Source organism: Canis lupus, chromosome 15 (assembly GCF_048164855.1).
Source record: "Canis lupus baileyi chromosome 15, mCanLup2.hap1, whole genome shotgun sequence".
Lineage (NCBI taxonomy): Eukaryota > Metazoa > Chordata > Mammalia > Carnivora > Canidae > Canis > Canis lupus.
The window spans coordinates 21,205,638-21,227,261 of NC_132852.1; the positions used below are offsets into that span (position 1 = coordinate 21,205,638).

The 21,624-nt window shown below is 33.4% G+C and overlaps 1 protein-coding gene across 6 annotated transcripts in view; it reads right to left on the minus strand.

Annotated features, from left to right (window-relative positions):
- The window catches only part of ZDHHC2 (zDHHC palmitoyltransferase 2), a 70,540-nt gene that overhangs the window by 3,624 nt on the left and 45,292 nt on the right, over positions 1 to 21,624 (minus strand). For 5 of the 6 annotated variants that reach the window (XM_072776192.1, XM_072776193.1, XM_072776194.1 and 2 more), the window contains 7 exons: positions 21,216 to 21,336; positions 18,814 to 18,946; positions 13,157 to 13,283; positions 12,778 to 12,870; positions 8,929 to 9,041; positions 6,196 to 6,270; positions 1,332 to 3,818 (listed from right to left, as the gene is read on the minus strand). In XM_072776192.1, coding sequence (XP_072632293.1) covers positions 6,230 to 6,270; positions 8,929 to 9,041; positions 12,778 to 12,870; positions 13,157 to 13,283; positions 18,814 to 18,946; positions 21,216 to 21,336 — 628 coding nt within the window. In that variant the 3' untranslated portion in view covers positions 1,332 to 3,818; positions 6,196 to 6,229. Of the gene's footprint in view, positions 1 to 30; positions 111 to 267; positions 426 to 1,331; positions 3,819 to 6,195; positions 6,271 to 8,928; positions 9,042 to 12,777; positions 12,871 to 13,156; positions 13,284 to 18,813; positions 18,947 to 21,215; positions 21,337 to 21,624 lie in introns of those variants that run through there. The other variant, XR_012007522.1, reaches the window with a different exon arrangement.

Here is a 21,624-nt window from a genome sequence, read left to right on the forward strand (position 1 = left end):
TGAAAAGAGAATAAACCAAAAAAATCATACTTGTGTTACACGTGTGTACAGATTCTCCTCCAGTTGATTCTTTATAGCCATTCTGGGTTTACCCGTAACGTCTCCTTGGCCTAAGGATATTTTTTAAAGAACTTTGAAACATTTGCATGTTACACTAAAATCAGTGTGTAATTAAAGTTGCTCTTTATTAATATTCTCTCATAATAAATGATGGGGTCATTTAAGGTGCTTCTAATACCAGACTTTAGGGGGTTATATTATACTTACTGAAAAAGACAAGAATTCTAAACTCTGTCAATAGCTTTATTTTCATAGTTGGATAAAAGACAACAGAAGAACTGAAGCTTTCTGTGATAATCAGTTTTTAATTCAGCATCAACAGAATTCTACTTTGGAGCATTATTTTTTTTCTCAAGCACCTTTATCTGTCAAACAAGATAAAGAATTGTTATTAATAAATTCAGGTCAGGAGAGCCCCTTCCCTGGAAGATGCAACATAAATGATTGTTTTTTATAAATCATAAAATAGTACTGTCCATTCTGAGTAATGAACTCCTTTACATAGCATACACTGGAGCTTAAAATCACTTCTCAAAAAGCCCCTTTGGTTTCACTGGTACTCAAAAATAAGTCAAAAGATGAATCATCCTAACACATTTTTTCCCCAACTGCTAATACTGAATACTAGCTACAAATAAGAACACCAAAGATCTGTGGGTACTGTCACCAGTTTTGTTTTTGCTATCACTTTCCTGCCATGAGAAAAAACTGCAAGTGATTTGTTTGGCATTGCCCAGTCATATTTTAACTTTTTGTGGAATAAGAACAATTAAAGAGCTCTGAGTAACCTAAACTGCCTTACATCCTCTCTTTTTGAGGATGGAAATACACTGAACATTGTGCTGTGGGACACATGTATGTCGAAATAGGGAAAATCTGCTCATCTAGAATTTAATGGAGTAATAATTTTTCACAGGTTGTTTTCCTGAAGCATGAATCATGATTACCACCTTCATTTTTAAAGAACATATTCTATAAATCCTTTGTATTTGAGTTCTCTAGAGGATGTGGTTATTGCCAAACATACGCCATATTTCCCAGTTACCTGTTGAACAAGCGTACTCAAGTTTTATGGTCTGTTTCTAATTGCCCTCAGAATCATTTTAACCAATACATACTTATCCTGTCATCCACCTCTCCTCAAAAGACCTATGTTATGACCAGGTTGTAGATCAGCTTTGTCTGCAGTAGTTCTGGTAGACTTAGGAAAAAGTGTATCTTTAAAGCAACTTCGATTGTCAGTGCAAAGGCAATTCCATATAGACAGCTACTAAAGGTGATCAACCAGACTTTATTATGGTATAACAGGAGGGAATTCATGAATAAGCACTTCCTTGAATGTCCCATCATTGATTTAGATGCAATAAGTTTATCTTTGAAAATACAAACCCTCTTTTCACTGCACAATGGCAAAGTTAACTAAAAGTATATGAAGTATTTGTACATTTAAAAAAAATCTTAAAAATTTTACCTATATATACGGTAGAATTTTGAAAAACAGGAAAAATCAAACATCAATCAAATGGATGATCAGGATAGTTGAAGTATAAGTGTCTAAGTATAAGTTTGAGTTGAACAATTAAATTTTTTAAAGCAAAATGTTTAAAATGTTTTTAAGGTACATTTTATAAATATGTACAAAATGTAGGTCTATTTGATGCTTTATTCACTCGGTAAACTTTATACTGCATATCTAATGAGATATGCCATCATCTCTAAAAATTATAACCACCTAGATTAAAAACAAAACAAAACCCTTAAAAGATTATTCACTGTATGAAAACAAAAAGGGAACCATTACAACTTAATGGAAAAAAATTTGTAAAAAAAAATTTTTTAAATCTGATTCTAATGTGTACTGACTCATGTATATCAATAATTACACAAAAGGAAAAACTTAACAGTACTCTAGCAAGGTACAGAATAAAAACTTCTCTTTTTTTCTTCTATTTTGACAAGGAACATGTCACAGAATCCTATCCACAAAAATGGCTATAGTACTGTGCTTTGAAAAAAACCTGGCTGCGTATAATTCTTAATACATCATGTGATGCTGTTGCCCTTAAGACTTCTAGCAGTAGCTATAGGTTCCAACCTGGCACTTCAGGTAATAAAAAATGATGACCAAAAAATCCTTTAAAAGTAAAAAGTAAGAATGTATCATATCTTCTGAGATTTCCTGAAACAGATTGTCAGATCAAAGTCTTTAGCTTTAAAAAAAAAAAAAAACTGAAAGAGTGCCATCCTATTACTCAAAGAATTACACTCAAATGATCTATAAAATGAACTTCACTGATACTGATTCTTTCACAAACTCATTTAAATATAAAACTTTATATTTCTAGAAAGAATGGGTTTTGCAAGGATCTTTTTTACTCCATTATCCTCTGGTCTACTAGTCTATTATGTGTTGCATTTTTGTCTAACTCAGATTTTGAAAAGTTTAATACCATTTTCTCTTTGATTAAATACCAGTTCCTTAGCTATGTAAGTTTTAAAAGATAATCTGCTTTAAATTCTCAAAATCAGTACCAAAAAATGTTTACAGCTTATTCTAATCTCTAACATTTACAAAACTTACACTCCACATAAAAAAAAAAAAAAAAAAAAAAAAGAATAAATTTTTTTCAAATAGTGCATACAAGGCACAAGAGCTTCCTAGTATATTTACTGAAGCCGAACATTTGGCATCAACAAACACACCACTTTAGTTTACCTTAAACTCAATTTCCAAACAGCACACCATTTAGTTCATATTGAACTAAATTTCTAAAAGTATATTTCTTTTAATGATTTGCATAATTTAATCTTAAGTATTTGAAGAAATATAAAGTATAACTGTCATACTTTCGATGAGGGGACACAGAAATAATATAGATACCAATGGAGGATTAATCTATTGGCCCATTAGGAATTATTAACAAATTCAATATTTTAGCTATATGTTCAATAGAACAAATAACTTTTAAAAAATGAGATTTTTTAAAAAGCCAGAATGGCAAAAGAACATCATAAATGATTTTTTATAATTTTCAGCCAATTTAAGAGGATCAGAAGAGATGAAAAATATATTGTGGATGTAGTAGTAATTAATGTATTAGTTATGATAAAAATTGCTAGCTAGTTGCTTATCAGTGAGCTCAGGCTTCAATGACCATACATCTTTCCCAGCAGGGAACAAAGGCTAGAATTAGATTAAAGTCTGGCAAAAATGGTGGTAATCTTCAACTGTAGGCCACTTAAAATTTGCAATGAATTCATAGTCATTATAGTTCACTCAGTCTGGGGCTGGATTCACAACAGAGGGAATGCTACCTCCAACTCGTTGGTAACTAGTAGGTTTTATAAATAAAGCTGTCATTATACGGTAATTTGAAATCTTCCAAATTTCAATATCTTAAATAGTCTCAATTTTCTGAATCAGAAACTCAGATGATTAATGGGCTTTTTATGTATAGACATTGTACTACCCAAATATTTGGGTGAAAATCAGCCCATGAATTTATTCCAAGTTTTTATGATAGAAGATACTTTTGCCTTTGATTCATAAACCATAATTACTTCTAATATGTAAGAGGAATTTGTGTTAGTTCAAACAATCTGTATATTGAATTTAAAAATGTGTTATGTTTTAAGCAACAGCTTGGAGAGAACTAACCAATTCATATTCTGCATATCCAGCCAAAGGAAAATGGGAACAACTGGCCAATGGTGCCTTCCTGTGGGAAGCCTCTTCCATCCACCTACAGCATGGATACCTTGAAATGAAACAGAAATCATGAAGCTATTGTGTCAACTATAAAAAAACAAAAAAACTAACCACTCATTCAGTGTTTGTTGAATAACATTCCTTGTTCAAAATTAAATATTTCCTAGGCAGAAAGCTCAGATATGTTCTTGAATACAGACTTCTATATCAGTGCTTCTCAAACTATAATAAGCATATAGAAGAAGACTAGAGGAGCTTGTTAAAATGCAGAAAATGCAGATTCTGACTCAGTAGGTCTAGGGTAAGGTCCAAAATTCTACATTTCTGTTGAGCTCCCGAGTGATGCCAATACTGCTAGTTTGGGGCAGCAATTTGAATGGCTGGTTTCCTTGTTCTGCATTTGTCTGAGGCCAGTAGGAGTTTAGGAGTGACAGCTGAGTTGGGATGGGGATTTAGGAAAATACGTTTGAAATTTCACATACATAGAAGCACAGCATTTTTTACTCGAATAAAGAGAGAAGGTGGAAAAGGCTAATTTGACTTATATATTAGTGCTACTATGGGTCTAGGCACATGGCTATCTGCAAAGTATGATGAATGAACTAATAAATATTTTATAAAAAATCCCAAAGGTAATTTATTAATGTACATCAAAAAGAAAGAATATGAAAATATATTTCAGTATTATCATTAAATTAAGCATATCAATATCAGATATTATTATTCAATATAATGTACATTGAAGGAATTGCAAGTCTGAGATGTGAAGCAGGAAAAACCATTTTTAAAACTTTTAAAAACTATTTGGAATATTAGCTACCTTGGGAAAATTCAATTTTTTAAAGAAACATTTAAATGTCATGGGTTAGATCAATAGAATGAAAAACATATCACAAAATCTTTTTTTTTTTTTTTACATCGCAGCTGATTCATGCTTCCATTTGGCTATTATGACCATTAATGTCATATATTTGTATATAATAAAATCAAGTTTCTGTGAGATTTTTAATTTTAACCATGTTATTCTATAATTATTTACAAAATGTTTATTTAGAGCCTACTATGTTGTCTGATATTATGCAATGTTGAGAATAATGATTTTCAAACTACATTAATCTTGTGTCAAAATACCGGGAAGTCTATGTGACTTACACACAATGTCACTATGTAAACTACTGTAAAATATTTACCACGTATGACCTCACAAACATTCATAATTAGGACTAATGATTCAAATTACTGAAAAAAATCCTATACAACTTTATATGGTTTATAGAACTATTTCTGTAAAATATTTTAATAGTGACATTTTAAGAATTACTTCTGGAAATTTAATATTGTCTCTTTGCTATTTAACCAAATTAAGATTAAATTTTCACTACCCTAACCGTAGTTATGATTTATCTGATCCACTACACCTTATATACAGTCATCCAAAACCAAAACATTAGTCAACTGGCAAACTGCCAGATCGGTACTTTGCTGTTATTTACATAGCTATTCATGAAAACAAAACAAAGAAACAGATTTAAGAAAAAAAATAACAACACAGATTTGAGGATTAAAATGGGTTAAAAGAAACAAAAAACAAACAAAATAAAAACGCAGATATCCATGAAGTACCTTGACACAAATGATTTTGTTTCAGATTCCACTCTCTTGTTTTCTTTAGAGTTTAGGATTCTGGACTACAGTTTTGTAAATAAAAATTTGTCTTGATAGCTTTACTGTTCAACTCTACACTGTTTATTTTAACAGTATATATAGTTGTTGGTTTTCTTTAGATGTCTATGGCTTTGTTTCAAAAGGGCTTTTTACTGTATTGACTGCAGGCTTATAAATAAATAATCTTTTAAAGATACTGATTTGGAGCAACAGGTTTAAAAAAAATTATGGTTTAAAGAACATTATTTGGAACACTTGTTTTAAGGATAACACACACTAGGGGGTCCTACAGTAACCAAAAATGATGGAGGTTTGCACTAACAAGATATAATTATCTTGTACTGAGACCCAGTGAGATTCTGCTGATAGATGGTCAAGGTTATAACCACTGTATATCTGAAGGATAGAAAAACTAAAAATAAAAAATTACAAGATTCTATCATATGACAAGATAATTACCATGTAAGTTCAATAGTTTAGGAACAATCCTTGCCATTTAGTGCATTCCTATAAAAATTAATTTTGTACATCAACTCATTTCTATTTTGTGTCAAGTTAATCTTACATATAGCTAAAACCAAAGCTAGGTCCACATTCAGAGGTCTCCAGCATAATGAATAGGATCCTAAGGGTGAACTACAACATCTTAAAATTTCAATTACTCAAAAATAAATAATAATGTCTATGGAAACTATTTGCCCTAAGAGAACAGAAAGGCTATTAAAAATATAAAACGTCACAATAAAGGAAAAACATCTTACTTCCATAAAGTATGAATTTATTTTGTTTGAAGAGTTAAGTCTCATTCTCCATGGTTAATGCAGGATTGCTCATACCTTCAAGAAAGAATATAAATTAACATTTTGTTTGCAGGGGGTTGCTTTTGAATAAATAGGCAGGACTTGTTTATCCATCTATGAATCCCCCCAATATGCTTCCAAAGGTGCCCTGCAAGTAGTACAGATTTGTAAGGTAGTCATATGGAAACACACACACACACACACACACGATACAGTGTTGACTCCCACCAGTGTCACAAAAGGCTCTTTTCTTTTTTTAAAGATTTTATTTATTTATTCATGAGAGAGACACACAGAGAGAGGCAGAGACATAGGCAGAGGGAGAAGCAAGCTTCTCGCAGGGAGCCCAATGCAGGACTCGATCCCAGGACCCCAGGATCACACCCTGAGCCAAAAGCAAATGCTCAACCACTGAGCCACAGAGGTGCCCCTCAAAAGGCTCTTTAAAAAGAGATATTCAGGGGGTGCCTGGGTGGCTCAGTCAGTTAAGCATTGAACTCTTGATTTTGACCCAGGTCATGGATCTCAGGGTCGTGGGATCAAGCCTCAAGTGGGGCTCTGCACTAGGCATGGAGCCTGCTTAGGATTCTCTCTCCCTCTCCCTCTGCCTCTCCTCTCACCTCCATCTCTAAAAAGATGAATAAAAAGAGATATATACCTCAGGAAGTGGGAGGAGTGAACAAAACCATGAAAGACACATTAGACCTGGCAATTCTCACATCATCTTAGGGTATTCCTTCTAATTCTACATTTACCTCCCTCAGTCTGGTGAAACTAATCTTTGAGCCCTTTCTCAGCTCATCCTTCTCACATTTTCCTTCCAACTTTTAAGCACCCTTTATACTTTAAATAAGTTTTCAATTCATCCATCCAAGTAACAGAAAATTAATCTAACATGCCAAATGATTAATAGCACATGGAAGCCAAGAAATCACTTCTATGTTAGTGCAGAACTATACAAGGCAACATGAATTCCTTCTGAAAGAAACAGAGTTCTTTGTCTTTCCACCACCTGAAAATTATTCTCCAACTATAGATCATTTCTTTGCCTCTAAGGAAACTGATGGAGTCAAAGGGCTAATAGGTGACATCAACTTTGTTGCGGCAAGGTCTAGTCCTTCCCATAGACTGGAAAATGTAACGGCAGGTTTGAAAAAAGACAGACCAAATTATGGATATTCACATAATAGGGATATTCATGCCTATATATAGGCATATATGTTACTTAAGAATAAGTCTCTTTAAAGAAAGCCTATATTTTAGGAGGATATGATTGATTGTAGATTAAATAGTGACCTTAGAATTTTTACTTAGGAATGCCTAGTTTTCATTTTCACTAAATCCCAAAGAAATTTCAAAGAAAACAACAATCACTTTAAAATGGAGGGAGCCAGGGTATCTGGGTGGCTCAGTCAGTTGAGTATATGCCTTCAGCTCAGGTCATGATCTCAGGGTCCCGGGATCGAGCTTTGCATCGGGCTCCCTGCTCAACAAGGAGTCTGGTTCTCCCTCTCTTTCTGCCCTTCCCCTTGCCCCCACTCATGCTCTCTTTCTCTCTCCTTCTCTCTTTATGTTCTCTCTCTCTCTCTCTCAAATAAGTAAATATTTTTTTTATTTTTTATTTATTTTTATTTATTTTTAATAAATATTTTTTTAAAAAATAAAGTGCAGGGAGCCAAAGTCAGGGAGGCTAGGAGAGTTTGAAGAAAGGACTAGAAATGAAGGAGCGATTTTCTGGCTAATAGTGCCTTAATCATGGTTATTTATAGGGACACCACACATATATTTATACACTTGTATGTATGATCATACGTTTTGATTAATCTTCACCAACCTGAGAAATAAATAGCATTTTATTTATTTTTAATTTTTATTTATTTATGATAGTCACACACACACACACACACAGAGAGAGAGAGAGGCAGAGACATAGGCAGAGGGAGAAGCAGGCTCCATGCACCGGGAGCCCAACGTGGGATTCGATCCCAGGTCTCCAGGATCGCGCCCTGGGCCAAAGGCAGGCGCTAAACCACTGCGCCACCCAGGGATCCCAATAAATAGCATTTTAAAGAAAGAAAGCTACATCTAAAAGAGGTTAGGTTGCTACAAATATCACACACTAATCAGGTGTCCAAACTGGGATTTAAAATCAGGTCTGACTTCAAAGCCTTGCTTTTTCTTTGCCAATAAACTATTTTGACTGAAGTAGTCAAAGGTTAAAATCAATAATAACAAGGGAAATGTAAGTGGGATCCAAAGAAATAACAGCTAAAGTTATGATAAGTATGCAGTAACTTTACTTTGACATTTTGAAATTGGATAGAATCTTAAAAGAACCATATGGTTTAAGATCCCTTTTACTAGATATTTTTCACTCTTTTGTCTGAGTTGATTATATTTGCCATTACATATTTAGATTTTGAGTATATCATTTTATTTGTTAGGCAGTAGTAACTATTTGTTTCTTATACTGGAATAAAAGCAATGCAGATCTTTCACAACATGATCTTTTCAGCTTACAGACCTTAATCAAAGTATTTTACAAACAGAAGTTCCTGAAAATAATTCTAAATTTAAAATGGGAGTTCAACTCCGAAGCTAGGAAGAATCTATAAGAATATGATGAAATTTGTGCACTACTTTCACCTTTTATAAATAAAATCTATTAAAATAGCCATGTAAGCACACCCTTACCAGCTTTGCCTTTTCCCGGGTTTGTGCTGCTTTCTGTCCAAGACTGAGAATCAGTGAGAAGATGGCTCTGGGACTCTCTCAATGGCTTTGCAGGAAACTGATGGTTTTCAGGACTGAGTAATAATAATCAACACCATAATCATATGTTAACTCTTAATAGTATTAAGCTAAGGGTTTCTCAAGGTACAGAATTCAAACCACTTCCCAAGAGAATTGGGTGAAGGGGGAATAAGGCATTTAATCACATTGACTCACAACGAGAAAACCATTCTTCCTTCCATTCTCTTTTCATTCTTCTAAATACAGTAAGATGACAATCTTTAACTTTGGCAAGTCTCCATTTTTAAGACAGAGAACAGGCTTCCGCCCCTAACTTTAGCAGGTGAGGGAATCTAGTTAGAATTTAATAGGACTTTATTAACAATTTTATTTTTTAAAGTCATATTCTATTTATGGTAAATTATACTAGTTTTCATTTCATTTTTCATTTCATTTCACTATATATTAGTGATATAATGTATGATTTAAAAATAAGCTTCAGTACCAATTTAAGTATATCAAATAAAAATATTAGTTTGGTAAGTGGTATGGTGATATGGAAAAAAATATATGAAGGTGATGGTAGAAAGACAAGTTTGAGAAAAATTGGTCTAGTGTTTCTAAAGTGGCCTAACTTGTCTTGAACAAAGAATTCTCTGTCTTCCTCTATAAAACTGAAACAACAAATTTGAGCACTATCTTGCAGAAACGTTGAAAGCATCTGGTATCATCAGGTCTTACAAATGTGATGTTTAACCTGAGGAATAGAGTCTTAAAAGAAAAATTTAAGTTTAAAAATTTAAGTAGACATGCTATATATCAACATATGTCAATATATAGCATGAAAAAATATAAATTAAAATAGCATTTCACTTAGATAAAGTTATTGGCAGAGAAACTATAAGTATACTTTTAGAACACACCCTGAAACCATAATTACTATAATGTTCAAAAGAAAAAAATACTTAAAATTCTTCCAAGAATAATTTCACATATGCGAGTTGACTATATTTTTTAAAGGATATGCTTTTGCTCCTTGATAATTACCTTATATCTAAAATTTGAGAATAATTCAATTTTGTGTAGTTTTAACATCCCCTTATTGAAATTTTGGAGGTAAGTCTAAAAAATAAAAAGGATATATTTTATTTCTATGAAAAAAAAACCCGTAACTCTTAACTCTCTTTTCCTCTAATTATTATTCTTCAAGAAAGGGACCATATACCAGGTATAGCATAGTAACTAGGTTGAGGTTTAGAGACTCCTTGCAGATTCATTGCTGCTTATAAGACTCTAACAAATGACAAGGAAGGATCCATTCATTCAACAGCATTCATTGAGTGCCAATTACATCAATGAATAGTTTCTGATCACATGGAAATTTCATTGTAATTAGGGAGGAATAATAATAAGTAAGCATAGATATAAGAAGTCAGGTGACAGTAAGAGCTATGACAATAGATAAAGAGCAGTAAGGGGAAGTGGAAGAGCAGGTTGCTATTTTACAAAGGGTTTTCAAAGATGGCCTCTATTGTGAAATTACACCTGAGCTAGAAGTGAATGAAGAGAAGCTGAAAGATCATTCAGAAAGAGAAAGAAAAATGGTTAGGAAGAGGAATTGGCAAGTACAAATGTGCTAAGTAAGGGACATGCTTGGTATACTTGAGGACCAGCAAGATCTGTGTGTCTAGGGATTGTGAGAGAAGGGAAAGTGGTAAGGGATCAAGTCAGAGAGGTACTGGGAGTAGATTAGACAGGACAAGGTCAGGACATGCATTCACTTTTATGCTGGTTAAGATGGGAAGCCAACAGAGGGTTTTGGGCACAAGAGTGACACAATCTGATTCTTAATCGAGAACAGACTGGAGTAGGGCAAAAATGGAATCAGAAAGATCAGTAAGGACGGTATGGAAATAATCTAGGTGAGAAGTGACAGCTTGGACCAGAAAGTAGTCTGAAGGTGGTAAGACTTGGATTAATGGAATATTTTGAATGTATATGTGATAAAATTTGCAAATGAAGTAAATACAAGGTCATTGAAAGAGGAAGCTAGAATGACTGCACAGTTCCTGGCCTGAGCATCTGGGAGTCTGAGCATCACTAATTGGGACATATGGAAGAATGTAGGAGATTTAAGCTGAAGGTGAGAATGTCAATGTCTGGGAATTAAGAATTCTGCTCTGCATCTGTTCAGAGGGAGAGGACTTTTAGGCATTTAAGTGGTGGGAATGTTGAGTAGATAGTCAGATATAAAACTCTAGAATACAGAGGAGAGACTATCACTTGCCATAACAATTCTATATGGGCTAATCAGGGGAAATTATATAATTATGCAAAAGATATGTTAGCTGTCAAAATACAATCTCAAAATTTAAAGGAAAGGGAAGAGAAGCCCATAGTGGTTACAAGATCACCTAGCTGGGCAATAGTGCCAGAACTAGGATTTCCCCCAAAGCCTATTTAGCAAAAAGAGAGATACTATTTCAGAAACCCAAATCTTCTTGAACTACAGAAGCCCCTTAAGAGGCCAAAAAAAAAAAAAAAAAAAAAAAAAAGATTATTGAAAACTACTACTAAAATTTATAAAAGCCTGGAAATATTCTAAGTAATCTATTAAAATGAGATTTTTCTGCATCAAGATATAAAAAAAAACCTCTTAATCCTTCAATGTTCAAGCCAAAACTCAGAGGGTATACCCCAGTAAGACTGATGCCTTTGAATATCCCTGTAAAACACATTGGAATGGCCTCCTCATTAACTGGTTGAGTCTGGTCTGTACAAAGGTCACTCTAGGGATGGGGTGGTAAACAGGTTTCATCTCTTAACAATTTAAAATGTTTTGGAAAGGCTACCAGGATCACTAACTCAAAAAGAATTCTAGGGTCATGACAGGCTCCACCAGAGAAAATACTGTGATCAGTAGGACATCCACACTAGATGGGAGTCATGTAGGGTCAGGTGTTATGAGCATGGCATTCCAGCAACTAAGAAAAATCTCTAACATTCAACTAAGAATGATATGGTTATGCTCTTGCTATCAGCTTTCATTTAATAATTAGAGGTATGGCCATATTCAAATAAATCTGTCTTAAATATGCAAAAATTAGTGTTTCAAACTCACAAATTCATAAATAACATTTTAAAAAGTTTGAGTAGTTTTGCCTTTTGCTTGTTGGTAGCAAAGTCAGAATTAAATTTCAAGGTCTTCCTCAAATTCTTGATAGACTGGAACCAAAAAACTTAGAGCAAGGGCAAAAGTCTCCAAACACTAAATTTCCAAGACTCCTTCCCTTCTCTTTCCCCAAAAAAATGGTTCAGATGATGTTTACAGGTTTTTATCAAACATTAAGAACATGGCACACTATTGAGTGGGTGTGGGGGATTCCATTTGATCTCCAAAAACCTAATCCAGGTAAGTTCTTCTGATCTTTTTATAATATTATAGTTACCTCAGAAAGGACCTGGAGGGTCAGAGGTCAAGTTTATTGTCCACTCACCTGATCACTGGGGGAGCTAATGTGGACTGAATATTCTCTTCTTTTATGCATTACATTTTAAAAATCAGTCAACCAAAATGTACAGAGAATCAATATCTGTTTACCCACTACCTAGAGTAACAAGTTTTACAAGTATAATTGAAGCTTGCTCTGGGCCCCTCTCTAATCATACTTTCCTTTCCCCCTCATTCCAAGTGGGAACCATTATAGTGAATTACGTTCTTCCATTTTTTTCAAAGAAATATAGAATCAAAGGTCACAGGAAGATAAAATACATTTTTTGAAAGTAAAATAGAAAAAAATATGGGATTACTTTTTCGATGTTGAATTCAATCCTGCAGGAGTAGATGCTTGTTCAGGATCCTGATTAACAAGGCAAGTTGGAAAGGAGCAGCCATCACCTAGACTATAATTAAAATGAAAACTTATAATTGAGCAGTAAACAAGACAACATAAGTGAAGCTTTGATGTTTGCGAACAGAACACAGTTATATTATGGACAAAACATGTGTATCAGACATTGGCTTCCATACAGAACGTTTAAGGAGATGAGTTAACTGACTACCACATTGATATAACAGTGAATCATAAAACAATTCTTAAAAAAAACAGGAACTTGCATGCAGGAGGATAGTTCCTCTGGTGGATTACTTTCATTAGTTTAAAACTTGAATATTTTCACAACAAAGTACCTGGAAAAAATGGGTAGCAACCAGTACTTCTTTTCATCACCAAAAACTTGTCGCATGTTTTTACTGAAACCCAAGCTGAATCCATTCTTATCTGTTCCATGTCGAAATACGGGACTTCTAAATGCCTCTACAAAACACGGTTGAGCAACTCTGTGAGTTTAGAACATATCTAGTAATCCCCGTAGTTATAAATTATTGCTCTAAATGAGAGAACTCTAAAAATTGATGGCTAGCTTCCTGTGAGTACTTATGTCCCTATCAATAGGCTCTGCAACACGGATTGTCTACTCTGTTTTAAAATAATCATAAGATATGATTACATGTATTTTAATATTTAAAGACCCTGCTCTTATAGCAGCACATGTGCATTGCAAAACATTAGAAAACACAACTGAGCAAATAAACTAAAACTTTACATCTTCTGGATCTTTATTAAATAGATGTGTGGATGGATAGATGGATGGATATAGATTTACACAAACCTATACAGTTTTTTTAACCAATGAGACTGTACTTTATATACACTCTACAAATTCCCTTTTTTCCAGTCAATAAATTCCATTTTCCAATTTGATTTAAATTTCTAGCTGGTCAAAAATTTACTTTAAAGCTGGCTTATCTGAAGCAGAATCCAGTGCAAATGCAAACACTGTGCCTGGTTGTACATACTCTGCCTAATGAAGCTGGGCTTCAGAGAGGCCATGGGACGTGTCCAAAATCATACAGCAAATAAATGACAGCAGTGGAACCTGAGCAAGGTAATGAATGTCCCTTCTATTACGATACAAATTCTTCTTAAATAATGCTGATAGGCAAAATCTGAACTTTTATTTTTGGAACATGAACAAACAGAAGTTTGTTTACTTCTGAACAAACAGAAGTATAATGATTTTTTGTCCATCATTTAAAAAAAGAAAATACTAACAGAATCATGGTACTATGAAAAATGTGGCAATTTGGAAGACCTTTAGCATTTGTCACCCTGGGTTATATATATAGCTTTTAATAAAATATTTTTATAATTTTAGGACTATATTGCCTAGAGGAAGTTCTTTCAGTGTTATAAGTTAAATCTAGAAGTTCCTAAACTTCTAGAAATAATTTATTTTCTGCTGAATTATAATTTATTATGAATTATAATTTAATTATCTAACATATAATTTGAAATAAGATAATTTGTTTAGAAATTATTATATCAATATAATATTTGAACAATATCTGAACAATATTGAGCTGACTACCACATTATTTGAAAGTAAAATAGAAAAAATATGGGATTATTTTTTGAACAATATTTGCTGTAGTAAGATTTCATCTGAAAATTAAAAATTAACATGTGCTGACTATATACTATAATTAAATCTTCACTACTCTAATCATGGTGTCTCTCAGCTCAAAGTGTTCTTTGAGAGACCATAAGGATTTATAAGTCCTCATTGCATTCCAAACTCCTAATCTTAGCCTAGAAGATAAGTCCCTCAGCTTAGTCCCTACTTACTTCTCAAACCTCATAACATATTTTTTGTTCTTTAGCTTTCAATGCTCTAGCCATGTAGATAGTTTCACAAACATTTTAGCTTTTTCTTTTTTTTAACTAGAGTGAAGTTCACAGAATATAAAATTAACCATTTTAAAGTGAACAAATCAGTGGCATTCAGTATATTCACAATGCTGTGTAATTAATGACCAGATTCCAAAATATTTTCATCATCCCAAAAGAAACTCCAAATCTATCAAGGAGTCTTTCCCTAGGCCTCCTTCTTCTCATCCTCTGAAAACCACCAATATGCTTTTTTTTTTTCTAAGGATTTACCTAATCTGGATAGTTCACATAAATGAAATGTAATATTAATCTTTTGAGATCAGCTTCTTATTTACTTAGCATATTTTTGATGTTCATGCATGTGGTAGTATCTCATTTCTTCTTATGGCTGAGTAATATTCGATTGTTTAGAAAATATTCATCTGTCATGGACGTTTGGATTCTTTCCATCTTCGGGCTATTGTGAAGAGTGCTGCTATGAACACTGACATAAAAGTATCTTTTAAATTCTCTGCTTTCATTTGGGGTATATATCAAGGAATGCAATTGCTGGGTCATATAATTTCATGTTTAGCTTTTTGGGAAGCTGCAACTGTTTTTCACATAAGTGGATCCACCATTTTATATTTGTACCAGAAAAGTATGAAGGTTCTGATTTCTTCACATCCTCAGCTACGCCTGCTTTCTAGTTTGTTGATTTGGGTGTGCATTGGTATCTATGGTTTTGATTTACACCATCCTAATGATTAGCAATGTTTTTTATGTGGTTTTTGGCCATCTATATATTTTCATTAGAGAAATGGCTATTTAAATGTTTGTTCATTGGCACCTGGGTGGCTCAGTCAGCTGAGTGCCTGACTCTTGGTTTCAGCTCAGGCCATGATCTCAGGGTCGTGAGATCCAGCCCTAGGTTGGGCTTTGCACTCAAGCAGGGAGTCTGCTTGAGATTCTCTCTCCCTCTCCCTCTGTCAGTCTCCTACTCTCTTTCAAAAAATATATCTTTAAAATAAATAATTAAATGTCTATTCAAATTCTTTGCCAATTTTTGAATTGAGCTGTTCATCTTTTTTGGTTGTTGTATGATTTCTTTTTATAATTTAAATACTAAGTCCTTATCAGATAAATGAGTTGTAAATATTATTCTTTCTGCTTTTTTGACAATGTCCTTTGATGCACACATTTTTACAACTTTGGTAGAGTCCAATTAATCTATTTTTTCTTTTGTTACTAATGCTTTTGATATTATATCTAAGAATTCTTTGCCATATTAAGCTCCTTAAGTTTTACCTCTATGTTTTCTTTTAAGAGTTTTATAGTTTTAGCACCAGTTGTTAAAGACACTATTAAGTTCTCCACGAATGGTCTTCGTACTATTGTGGAAAATCACCTGGCCAAAGGAATATGGCTTTATTTCTGGATTCCTCATTCTACCATTCTATTTCATTGGTCTATATCTCTATCTTTGTGCCACTACCACACTGTTTTGATCATTGTAGCTCTGTAGTAAGTTTTGAAATCAGGAAGAACTTTTATTTTTTGTTGGGTCCTGTTTTGGCTATTTGGGGTATCTTGCAATTTCACATGAATCTGAGGATCAATTTTGCCATTTCTGGAAGAAACGCTATTGAAATCGTAATTGATATCACATTAAATCTGTACATCACTTTGGGTCATACTACCATCTTAACATATTGTCTTCCAATATATGAACATGGGAAGTCTTACCATTGCCTAGATCTTTAATTTCTTTCAGCCAAGCTTTGTAGCTTTCAGTGTACTATTGTTGCACCTCCTTGGTTGAATTTATTCCAAGGCATTTTACCATGTTAGATGCGTTTGTAAATGGAATTGTTTCTTTAATTTCCTTTTGGATGGTTCATTGCTAGTGTACAGAAATACAACTGATTTTTTTTGCATATTGATCTTATGTCATGCAACTTGTTGATTTTGTTCATTAGCTCTAATAGTTTTTATTGTTGATTCTTTAAGGTTATTTATATAGAAGACCATGTCATCTGCAAAGAGAGATAGTTTTACTTCTTCCTTTCCAATCTGAATGACTTTATTTACTTTTTTTGACTAATTTTTCAGGCTAGATTTTCTAGTGCAGTGTTAAACAGCACTAGTGAAAGTGGCAGTCCTTGTTTTGTTGCTGGTCCTAGGGTAAAGATTTTTGTTTTTCACTATTGAATATGATACTATTTATAGAGATCTCATAAATGCCCTTTATCGTTTAAGGCTTAAGGAAGCTCCTTGTGTTGAGGAAATTCCCTTGTGTTCCTAGTTTGTTAAGTGTTTTTATCTTGAAAGGGTGTTGGATTTTGTCAAATACTTTCTCTACATCAGTTGAGTTGATCATGTGGGGTTTTTTTCCTTTCATTCTATAAATGTGGTGTATTACCCTTGACTGATTTTTGTATATTGAAACACTCTTGCATTCCTGGGATAAATCCTAATTGGTCATGGTATAACCTTTTTATTAAGCTGCTAGATTTGGTTTACTAGTATTTTATTGAGGATTTTTGTATATACTCATAGGGGATACTGGCCTACAGTTGTCTTAGATGTCTTTATTTGGCTTTGGCATTAGAGCAATGGTGGCCTCATAGAATGAGTTACAAAGTGTTATCCTCTCTTCTAAGTTCTGGCAGAGTTTGAGAAAATTTTATGCTAATTTTTTTTTTTTTTCTTCATTGGGAGGTTTTCGATTACTGATTCAACCTCCTCCCTTGTTACAGGTCTGTTCAGTTGTGGTGATTGTTTTGTTTGTTTTTAAAGATTTATTTATTTATGTAAGAGAGAGAGCAGGGGGAGCGGCAGAGTGAGAAGGAGACAAGCAAGCTTCCCACTAAGCAGGGTGCCTGACTCCAGGTTCAATACCAGGACTCTGAGATCATGACCTCAGACAAAATCAAGAGTCATTTAACTGACTGAGCCACGCAGGCACCCTGGTCTGTTCAGATTTTATATTCCTTAGATTAGTAGTTTGTGTGTTTCTAGGAATCTGTCCATTTCATCTATGTCGCCTAAGTTTTTGTTGTTCCAGGCATTCACTTATAATTCTTTTTATTTCTGTAAATTCAGTAGTAATGAATTTACTACTTTCATTATTGATTTTCATTATTTGAGTCTTCTCTATTTTTTCTTTCTAGCTAATGACTTGCAAAATTTGTTAGTATTTTCAAAGAATGAATTGTTGATTTCATTGAACTTCTATTTTTAATTTTTTAACTTATTTATTTTTAAAGATTTATTTATCTATTTTTGAGGGTGGGGAAAGGGACAGAGAGAGAGGTTGACAGAGTCCCAAGCAGACTCTCCACTGAGTGGAGTCCAACATGGGGCTCCATCCCACGACCCTTGAGATCATCACCTGAACTGAAGCCAAGTGTTAGACACTTAACCCACTGAGTCATCCAGGCACCTCATCAACTTCTATTTTTTAAATTCTCTATTTCTGTTCTCTTCTTTTTACCATTTGCTAGCTTTGAGTTTACTTTGCTATTATTTTTGTACTTCCTTAAGATATAAGGTAATTGATTTGACCTATTTCTTCTTTCTTAATGAAATAATTTATAGCTAGGTATATACATTTCCCATTAAGCACTGTTTTAGTGCACGCAGCTCTGTAGGGCTTTTGAACATACTGTTTTCTCTGCCTGAGATGTTAATGGTTTTTACCATGACTGACTTCTTAAGTTAAATACTCATTGTTTTGGTGAGCTCTGTCCTGTCCATTCTACCTAAGTAGGTTCTCATCCACAGTTCTTGGGGCCTGATTCACACTTCAGCATCCTATTTGTTTCCTATATAGCACTTTGCATTTTGCAATTACTTTTATGTTTGGTTATTGATTTTCTGTGCCCCTTACTAGACTACTTAGCCCTTGTTCACCACCATATATACACAATGCTTTACACACAATGGACAGTCAATAAATATACAGCACGAGTGCATTTGTAGGTGTCTCAGTCGCCAACCCACAAAACTGTGTGTGAAATAAAAATGATTTTTAGCACATCAGAATGGGTTGGCATTTAATCATATGGCAACTTTCGATGAGTATCTATTTATGTCTTTAAAGTTCTGTTAACTACAATAATTGAATACTCACCTAATGTAGATTTATTTTTGCTGACTAGCCAACAATGATAGCCAAACAGAGAAGACAAGCTGACAGAAAACATAGCTGCAGCAAAGAATAAAAACATAATATGGAACTTGGCTTGAGTATCGGGTAGGCCATTCTATAAAGAAAGGAAGAAAATAAAATGTTTTGTCAAAGGGATAAGTATTCCCCTACTTTTGTAGTAAGATTTTTTTTTTTTTTGCTCTACTTTTTAAAAATGTAGATATGGAGAAAGATACATGGCTTTACGTTAAAACTTTGAGGAAAAAATAATGTCATAAGATAAAAAATGTTTACTATTAATGAATACAGATTTTAAAAGTATTAAAATTTGGGATATTTTGTTTTTCATAACTGAATCATAGAAAAATGATAGTATATGGGTAAACTGTAACACTAGGAAGCAAGATAAAAAGAACTACAAAATATAGTTTTTAATTTACTTCCTGAAAATGTTCTGTTAACATACTACAGCTTTACAAATGGTTAGTTTTATTATAATGCCTGTAAATGAAGGTTAATTGGCACAAATACTATACTTATTGATGTTTTACATTACTACAAAACAACAGCATCAACTACAAAAACACATACAACAACACATCCACAATAATGCTTTAAGCTATTTTAAATAACAGCATCACAGAAAAGATCGACACTAGTGCATAACACCAGTCTGAAACAAACCTTTACAGTATCCAGGTAATAAAACAGGCCCTCTCAAAGCAAAATTAGCTTGTCTCTTACTATACGTACTGTCCAAGGAGACCTGAACCCAGTCTAGAATAGTGGGCTTGGTCTATGAACACTTGGTGAAGCATCAGAGCTGCTAGGAGGTATCCCCTTCTGAGAGAAGGTTATACTATTCCGATATCCTATATTGACACAGGTTCACCAGGTCTCACTCCTAGCTTTTGACAGCAGAATCCTCACAGTGAAAACTGGTCATTCCTTTACATATATATTTATGGTTTGGAACTAAAACCATCCAGAGGATTGAGAAGCAATGAGGTAATATTCTTTCAGACACTGATTAGGGATCATTCTTCATGCTAGACATAAAAGTATTCTTGAATGCTAGGAGCCTGTCCATATACCTGTATATTCCTAGTGGTTGGCAATGAAACTGGCACACAGAGGCATTCAATAAATCTTTACTATTCAGTGTGGCTCAAATCTGACCTAAATTATCTAGGAATTTAGAGAGTCTTACCATCATAAAGGATAATTTAATGAAAATAAAGCAATCCTGGCCTGGGATAACTGGTTTTTTTACTATTGTTTGGGGTCAACAAGGAGTATCTATGGATATTTATAATACTTGGATATTTATAATACTATAATTTTGTTTTGCATACATTTAAAATACATAGCACAGAAAAACAAATGAACTACTTAAAGCCTAATCAAGCAATACCTAATAAAAACTCAGGATATTATAAAGACATAATAGTTTTAAAAAATAGTCTTTATACACATAAAGAAAATACTTCAATTTTTAAATACTGAAAAAAACACTCCTAATAAAGTCAATTCTCATTATTCGCAATTGTTATGTTCTATAAAGGTGTCATGAACACTGACTGTGTAAATATGGAACCACTGCCACATGAAATTTACAGGGTTAGGTTCTTAGGAGCTTTTGGTCACAATATTCTCATCAACTGATCAATACAACCTTGTTTTATGTGTGTTTCTGCTTAAAAACACCATACTGACATTTAATATATATAGTTGATTCATTACTTATAGCCAACAGCAGTGTAACTCACATCTGTAGGAAGCTTCTCCAACACATGTATTTTCACCATAAGGTATATTAGTCTTCTTTTGCTTAGAAACACGAGAAGCACTTCAGCATCATGCATGAAGACCATTTTAAATAGCAAAATCACCAACAAAAAGTACAAAAATGCAAAAAATAGGTGACACTAAACAGACTGAAAAGCATACTTGTTTACAGTAGGAGAACAAGAAGAAAAAAGAAGGCAGTGTGCTGCCTTGTTTGATCTCAACTGGGAATGTGCACATGGGGTGAGTCAAATTTTTCCCACGCTGTGCATGTCTGCAAATGACCACAAAAGCTCTGTGAGCACTGAGTTGGGGATTATAAATAAATTTTAGCAAGCAAGAGAATTCACAAATACAGAATCTGTGAACAATGAGGACTGACTATATATAAAAGATTGACTATATATTAATAAATCTGTGAACAATGAGGATTGACTATATATAAATGAACAATGAGGATTGACTATATATATATATTGATTGCATATAAATTTTGCAGACCCTAGTCTATAAAATTAGTGTCTGAAATAACTCAATTACTGAAAATCAATTATATATTTTGTGTACCAGAAAAAATCACCAAGGTATTGACTTACTGTCCAAAATTTGATAAAATACTGTAAATCTGTAGCAGCAATAAAAAGGCAGTACAGCAGAGAATAAGCCAAGAAAAGGAGGAAAAATTTGTAATTTGAAAATCCAACACAATTGTTCACCCTGTTAACAAAACAAAAACAATATTTTCAGTGAGTGGTACACTTTTAAACTAGGTCTACATATGCACACCTTTAACACAGAATTTGGTTTCCTATCATTTAAAATTTATTGGCATTTCTTTAAGTATGACATGACTCATAAGATTTCTTTACACATACAAATATTGAAGAAGTCCATTTCACTAAAAAGGAATTTCTATTTATACTTTTAAATTTGATATGTGGTATTGCTTTAATCAATCATGAACCATGTAACTATGTTTCTTTTTTTTTTATTATTTTTTTTATT